This window comes from Ipomoea triloba, chromosome 3 (genome assembly GCF_003576645.1).
Source record: "Ipomoea triloba cultivar NCNSP0323 chromosome 3, ASM357664v1".
NCBI lineage: Eukaryota > Viridiplantae > Streptophyta > Magnoliopsida > Solanales > Convolvulaceae > Ipomoea > Ipomoea triloba.
Window position 1 is genome coordinate 21,959,080 of NC_044918.1, and position 8,143 is coordinate 21,967,222.

General features: G+C 38.9%; 1 protein-coding gene across 1 annotated transcript; it reads left to right on the plus strand.

Moving 5' to 3' along the window:
* The first annotated feature begins 3,148 nt into the window (after positions 1 to 3,148).
* Positions 3,149 to 7,487, plus strand: LOC116012337 (cyclic nucleotide-gated ion channel 1-like). The gene is made up of 8 exons (XM_031251854.1): positions 3,149 to 3,299; positions 3,707 to 3,836; positions 4,201 to 4,768; positions 4,866 to 5,078; positions 5,356 to 5,639; positions 6,091 to 6,202; positions 6,349 to 6,585; positions 6,673 to 7,487. The coding sequence occupies exons 2-8, from the start codon at positions 3,808 to 3,810 to the stop codon at positions 7,378 to 7,380; spliced, it is 2,151 nt and encodes a 716-aa protein (XP_031107714.1). The 5' UTR covers positions 3,149 to 3,299; positions 3,707 to 3,807; the 3' UTR covers positions 7,381 to 7,487.
* Positions 7,488 to 8,143: the final 656 nt, after the last annotated feature.

Consider the following 8,143-nt stretch of genomic DNA (forward strand, 5'->3'; position numbering starts at 1 on the left):
TTCCCCTAGAAACTGTATGAATGACTTCGCCATATAGTCTGCAGCTTTGTTTGATTCTTTGGGTACTAGACTCATCCTCCATGATTCCTATGATCTTGTCTCTTGATGGCAAGCTTTGAGAATATTCTGCACGATACAGTTGGCCACTTGTCCTTCTAGCATTCCGTTGATAACCTCGGCCGTGTCCCCTTCGAATATGACTCTACTGCAGCCTAAGTGTTTTGCTAATTGGATCCTCCTTAGAAGTGCCCATGCCTCCGCTTGTAATGGTGGGCAAGATCCTATTTTACATGTGAAGCCTCCCAGCCATTCTTCCCTTGCGTTCCTCGCGACGCCCCCGCAACCTGTTGTGTTTGACGCGAGGTCTATGGCTCTATCGAAGTTGATTTTGACTACATCCTCTGGTTTCTCCCAGTTGTGCAGGCTCCAAGACCCAGCATTGGATGCGCCTAGTTGAGTCTTTGACTTGGCAAATGCTGCATTCACCTCCTTGACTTGCATTTGAATCCACTGTTTTTGGATCGAATTGCTGAAGACGAGCTCGTTCCTCCATTTCTAGATCCACCATAGTGTGATTGTGAAGAGTGTGCTATCATACTATGGTGTGTTACTGGTTCCTTTGTTCGCAATACCGCTGTCAAGCCAGACCCTGAATGGCATTTGTCTAGTTTCCATGTACAGCACCGGCTGAACCTTCCTCCAAACTATCTCTGCCAATGGATAGTTGCGAAGGGCATGATCTATATCCTCTGTCTTGTCTTCACAGAATAAGCATTTGTCACATGCTGTGATGCCTCTCAACGTTCTCAGGTTATTTGTCATAATCCTTTCCTGGCGGGCTAACCATAGAAATGTTCTCATCCGACTAGGAACTTTTAGTTTCTAAATTGCTCTCCATTTTGCAACCTCAATTGGATCGCCCGGGTTGTTGGGGTCAGGGCTTTTAATGATGATGCTGTACGCCGAGCTTACCGAGAACCTTCCAGAATCCTCATTCTTCCAGCCAATTGTATCCTCTGATTCCATATCTCTATCTAATATGACTGCTGCTAGTTTATCCAGTTGGGCTTCTGGGAGAAGATGCGTGAGTCTGTTCCAATCCCAGCCAGAGTTATCTTCCCAGTAGTAAGCCACCATCTTGGTCAGCTCTGCTTGGGGAATTTGTGCTATGGCATAACTGACCAATGGGTTTGTTTCAAGCCAGTTCTCACTCCAAAATAGTGTGTTTTGACCATTTCCGATGAGCTTCGTCACCCCTTGCTGTAACTTCGGGACGGTTTGCAATATGCCCTTCCAGATGTTCGACGTGTTGGTTTTGGGCCTCCATTCGGAATATTTCGACAAATAGATTGAATATTTAGACTTAAGAACCTGGATCCACAAGTTGTCTTCATTTTGAAGAATACGCCATCCTAGCTTCATCAAGAATGCTTCATTCATTACTTCGAGCTTCCGAAGCCCCAATCCTCCATTATCTTTACTCTTGGTAACAATCTCCCAGTTGACTAGGTGGATTTTCTTTGAATCAAATGAGCTGCCCCATACAAAGCTACGTATCAACTGCTCAATATTCCTAATCACCCCCTTAGGTAGCATGGTGGTCTGCATAGTGTAATAAGGAATCGAGCTAAGGGCAGCTTGTGCAAGAGTAACTCTCCCAGCTAACGACAAGGTTTTCGCCTTCCACCCTGCTAATTTATTTTGAATTCTCTCAATGAGACTTGCATACGTATCCTTTCTGAGCCTTCCATGAATTGCCGGAATACCTAGGTATTTACCAAGGTCTTCCACCTTTGTTATTCCTGTACGAGTGACAATGCTATGTTGGATTTCTGTTTTTGTGTTTTTGGAGAAGAACAGCGAGGACTTTTCCACGTTGATTGTCTGACCAGAGTGTTCGCAGAATAGGTTTAAACATCGCATCATCTCCTCAGCTTGTTCCATTTTTTTTCTTGGGAATCTAAATATCCCAATACTTTGTAAGAGCTCTTAGAGCATCGACATTGATGCATAATAGGTAGTTTATGTCAAAGAAGCATATTAGGTGTCAAGAGAGAAGGGTAGAGAGAGATGAAGTCTGCACATCCTTGGGTTTATTCAACAAATGGGGCCCACCTTTGATCAATTTCAACCGCATTTTATGTGCGTGGAACGCACAAATGCGCCCAGCGGGCGTGTTAGGCGCGCCTAACATTAACTTTGTTTATTATTATTATTATTATTTTAATTCTATTTGTTTATTTGTTTCCCTCTCATCTCATTTTCTCTTTCCTAATCACACTCACAAAAACTCCTCAATTACCGCAAAATATACCCACGGATAAGGATGCTCTTAGATCACTCTCTCTCCTTCTCTCTCTCTTGTCATGTTGGATGCTTCCCTGACAATAACTCAATATTATCCCTGGATAGGAATGCTCTTAGAGAAGAGAGGAAAAGAGATAGAGAACTAAACATGTGATATAAATTTAAAAAATATATTTCGAGTAAAAATTTTAGAAGGTATTTTTTTTTCAAAATATATTATTTTGTCATTGACTAGAATAGATATTTTCTGTTGAATTCATTCTATTCACAGCCAAGTATTAAAAAATTCGCAAGTCATTTTCAAAATTTCAAACGGACGTAGTTTGTCTTAAAATTGTATGCCTAATAAGTACTACTACTAATTCTTATTTTTTTATTTCATTTTTTAAATTCTATTTTGACAAGTTATTTTAATTAATCCAAAATAAAGTTTTATTTTTGTATTCCTCCCAATATGGGACTGAAGTTTCAATTGGAATATAGCAATGATTTGGTTTGATAGCATGCTTGCTAGTTCGGAACACGCTGAACCCAAGCTGTTGTTAACATGGGCAATGATGATGCTAAACTGCGCTGGGCCATGAGATGAACCCTTTCTGCCCCTCAATCTCCCAACTCGGTAACTCAGCAAGTCAATTAGTCAACGTGGCTCTTACAGTTATCTCCCAACTCGGTAACTCAGCGAGTCAGTGAGTCAACGTGGCGCTTTCAGTTACTGCAGACAAACTGACCAATTGTACAAAAGTTGCGATAAATATCTCAATTTTTTCTTCATTTATTTTTTTGCAAGCAATTTTTTCTTCATTTTTAAGAATTCAAAATTTTGTGTCAACAACAGGGCGATAGGCCAATAGCTTTAAGAAGTCTCCACGAAACTTCCCTCCATACCCCTCTACACCACACTTCTCCGCCCTTTCTATCTCGCTTTCGAAGACGAAGTCATATCTACCTGCTTTTCACGGGAGTGGAAGACCTGCTGCACTTCTGCTCTGGTACACCATCCCCTTCCTTTTATTTTTATTTTTTCATAAAATGTTTTCGAAGTTGAAATGACTTTAATTGGTCTTGGTTGCTGCTGATTCAGTAGAAAAATGTTTTTGAGGATTTTTATTTAGTTTTTGGGAATGAATTATGGTTATGTATGTAGACCAAGCCTGCAAAGTCGGTTCTTTTTCACGATGTTGTTGATATTCTATTTTTGTTTTTAAATTTCATTTTTTTTCTGGCATTTTAGGATGCTCCCCTTAATATTGTTTGGGAATTTGGGTGGAGGGCGTTTGAGTCGGGTTTTCCCTAATTTCTGATATATAAATTTTCTTCTGGTGAGATATTTGTGCGCTTGCTATTATGTTTTCATTGAACAGAGAAGAGTTATGTTGACTTGTATTTCTATCTTCAGGAAATCTTAGTTGCCTATTTCATGCTCCAGTGCAAGGTGTTTATGTGAAGAATTTCTTTCATATAAAGGTATATGGACATTTTAGTGGATGAACTGAAGATATGAATCACCGGCAAGAGAAGTTTGTAAGGTCAGTTTTAGTAGTGCATCAATGCTTTGTTGTTATTGGGTGAGTTCTATTGGTCCCTTGGGGTGAGTTTGCTTTACATGGAATACCTTATCTGCTTCTCCTTTTTAGTAAACAATCAAGGATAGTTAAAGGTTTTCCATGGATATATAAACACTCAAACGTTACTGGTTTTCCACACATAACATTTACATTCATTCCTTAAGTATTCGCTTTGCATCTCATTCTTGTGTTTGATGAGAAAATCAACTTCCACAACTTCTGCTTTTGTCTGACTATAAGTTTCTTAATTTGCTTACCATATGTTTTGTTGATTTTGATATGTTTTTGCAACCTGATAGTTAAAACTTGGTTATGTATCATGCAGGTTTAAGGATTGGAATTCAGACAGAAGTTCTGAGGGACAATATCCCTCTAGAAGTGGACGTCGCTATGGAAGATTCCGAATAGCATTGAACTCAGTTTCAGATAGCTTCCACAGAACTTTGGAAAGTGGTTATGAGAGAATCAAAAGCCTGAAAGATTCTCTTAAATCTTATTCACTAAACCATGCTCATACCAAAGACATGGAATCTACAAAGAAGATTCTTGATCCACAAGGGTCATTCCTTCAGAGATGGAATAAAATATTTGTACTATCTTGTGTAGTTGCCATCTCTTTGGATCCTTTGTTTTTCTACATTCCAGTGGTTGACAATGACAAAAAATGCCTTGGATTGGACAGAAAATTGGAGATCACTGCTAGTGTTTTGCGTTCCTTTACTGATATCTTTTACATCCTTCATATTGTCTTACAATTCCGGACGGGGTTCATTGCCCCTTCTTCACGCGTATTTGGAAGAGGTGTTTTAGTAGAAGATACTTGGGAAATTGCAAAAAGATATTTGTCCTCTTATTTCCTAATTGACATTCTTGCAGTTCTTCCCTTGCCCCAGGTAAGATATACTTATATGTGTCCTATTTTATAGTGCCATTTTTGTTTCTAAGTTGAAATGTATTCATGGATTCTTATCCCACTTGGAATATGTGCAGGTTGTGATTTTGATTATAATTCCTAAAATGCGAGGCGCACAATCTTTAAATACAAAGAATTGGCTGAAATTTGTTGTGTTCTTCCAATATATTCCAAGGATGCTTCGAGTTTATCCACTATATAAAGAAGTCACCAGAACATCTGGCATACTTACTGAAACAGCATGGGCTGGGGCTGCCTTCAATCTTTTTCTTTACATGCTTGCTAGTCATGTAAGTTTGTATAATTTGGATATCAGTCATCATTGAATTATGTGCCATAAAGTTTTGTTCAAATAATTAACTTCCGAGGTTAGTTATGGTAATCTATAGAACTTGCACATGGTGGCATCAATATGTTTTGTTCTCAACATTTCAAATTTTCATTAAATGGGTAGCTTGCACACAGCTTTCTTTTTCATTCAATGGACTGAATAATTGGTATAGCTTTTGTTTTGGGAGCATTCCATAAACTGTGCTATAACAGGCGATATGATATGATGCTTTTCAGGTACTTGGAGCCTTTTGGTATCTGTTTTCTATAGAACGAGAAACTACATGTTGGCAGAGAGCTTGTGGGAATTCATCTCCCTGCCATCATGCCTCGTTGTATTGTGGTGATGATCACACGACTTTTAAAACACTTCTAAATGAGTCTTGCCCTATAGACACGCCAAACACGACAAGATTTGATTTTGGCATATTCCTTGATGCTCTTCAGTCTGGTGTTGTAGAATCAAGAGACTTCCCTCAGAAGTTCTTTTATTGCTTCTGGTGGGGCCTGCAAAACCTGAGGTATACAATCTCCTGTTTTTTCATATTAATGTGTATTCTGTACTTAGTATTCATATTTTATTCTTAGTCCAGCACTGCATGCTTTATTTTCGTAGGACTTGATCACATTTTGAAACCAAAGTCTGGCACTAATATGTTAGATTGTAGCTCAGACAATATGTACTGGCATCCACTAGCAGTTGCTCCATTACTACTGCTTTAAAGAACTTACGGTCCTCCTGAATTGTGGATTTTGCTTTACTTATGGAGGTGTAAACATATGCTTTCCATTGAAACAGACTTTCGGGCCCGTTTACTAATTGGAAAATTTCTCCAGTTTTCTGGAAAGCTGGAGAATTGGAGAACAGAAAACATCTTTCCATCTCCCATCAATTGCATGGCCATATCTGACTGTATGTGAATTGTGTTTGCTTTGTATTGCATGTGATGTTTATCCTTATATGATGTGCAGTTCACTTGGTCAGAACCTCAAGACGAGCACCTTTGTCTGGGAAATTTGCTTTGCTGTTTTCATATCCATCTCTGGGTTGGTGCTATTTTCATTTCTCATTGGAAATATGCAGGTAGGTCTGCTTGATCAATGATCAGTTCTCATACTCTTAGGGGAAAACTTTCTTTGCTCTCACTAAGTTACAAATCTTGTACATAAATGTATCTGTCACTAAGTTATTGCAGGCCCTAACTAATTGATAGTCTTGTGATTTAACAGACATATCTGCAGTCCACGACAATAAGATTGGAGGAGATGAGAGTGAAAAGACGAGATGCAGAGCAGTGGATGGCCCATCGTTTGCTCCCGGAGGACCTTAGAGAGCGGATAAGGCGGTATGAACAATATAGATGGCAGGAAACTAGGGGTGTGGATGAAGAAAATTTGATTCATAACCTTCCTAAAGACCTCAGAAGAGACATAAAGCGGCATCTTTGTTTGGCTTTGCTGATGAGAGTAAGTGTTTAAGCAAGCAGTTATGCATATATATATATATATCTACTCAAACTTGAACAAAAACTTACTGCTATTTAACTTCCAAAGGTGCCAATGTTCGAAAAAATGGATGAACAACTTTTGGATGCGATGTGTGACCGCCTGAAGCCAGTACTTTACACGGAGCACAGCTACATTGTTCGGGAAGGTGACCCTGTCGACGAGATGCTGTTCATAATGCGGGGGAAGCTATTCTCTGTAACCACGAACGGAGGAAGGACCGGTTTCTTCAACTCGGATTATCTAAAAGCCGGGGACTTTTGTGGAGAAGAGCTCCTCACATGGGCTCTGGACCCCAATTCATCATCTAACCTCCCAATTTCAACCAGAACAGTGGAAGCTCTTGCAGAAGTGGAAGCATTCGCTTTAATGGCGGACGACCTGAAGTTCGTGGCGTCTCAGTTCAGGCGGCTCCACAGCAAGCAGCTGCGGCACACGTTCAGGTTTTACTCGCAGCAGTGGCGGACATGGGCGGCCTGCTTCTTACAGGCGGCGTGGCGGCGCTACAGCAGGAAGAAGCTGGAAGAGTCGCTAAGGGAGGAAGAGAATCGGCTGCAAGATGCATTGGCAAAGGGTAGCAGCAGCAGCAATTCGCCGAGCTTGGGGGCTACTATCTATGCGTCGCGGTTCGCTGCCAATGCTCTTCGCTTATTGCGCCGCAATGGCACCAAGAAAGCAGCGAGGATGCCTGAGAGAATATCGCCAATGCTACTTCAGAAGCCGGCAGAGCCTGATTTCACAGCTGAGGATAAATAAATATTGTATCTATAATTTTATTTGTTGTATACGCCATACGGTAATCTTGTCAGACCAGTATCCTCTTGTAAATCTTTGCAATTTGTAAATTGTCTGTCTTTTTTTTTTTTTTTTTTTAATTATTTTATTATAACGAGGGGTTTAGTTGCAATAAGAAAATTAGGGAAGAAACAAATTACAATTCTATAGTAGAAGAATAATGAGGACATAAAATAGAAATTCAAATTTCATTTAAACAATAAGAATTGAATTATAAAGGGGTGTTTGGTAGGATGAAATTATAATTCGATTTCTATCTAATTCTATGGGATTATAATTTCATAGTTTGGTTAAAGAGAAGTTAAATTTAATAGTGTCTGGACTTGTAATTTTAAGATAAATTACTATTTTGCTATTGTTATTGTTATTGTTGTTATAAAGAGAATTTTAGTCTTTATTCACTTTATTTTTTTTTATTTTCAATTTCCGACCATTGTATTCCTGCTTACTAAACCATGTAATTTAAATTCTCAATCTTATTCTTTTCCTATGAAATTACAATTCATTTTTTTCATATTCCCTCTTTTCAACCAAACACCCTGTAAGAATTTCTACTTTGGTGTTTGGTGTATATAACAACAACAACAACATATTATTTTTAATACAATATATTCTTTCTTACTTTCCCATGCCTAATACAATTCTAGATTAAAATTACTAATCGTAATAATACAGTACATATACTTACCTGCAACGTTGCAAAATATGGTACACATATAGGTTA

Coding starts and splice junctions, on each gene's coding strand:
- LOC116012337 (XM_031251854.1), top strand. CDS start 3,808: ATGAATCACCGGCAAGAGAAGTTTGTAAG. Junction 5,640..6,090: donor TGGGGCCTGCAAAACCTGAG/GTATACAATCTC, acceptor TATGATGTGCAG/TTCACTTGGTCAGAACCTCA. Junction 6,203..6,348: donor TTCTCATTGGAAATATGCAG/GTAGGTCTGCTT, acceptor GTGATTTAACAG/ACATATCTGCAGTCCACGAC.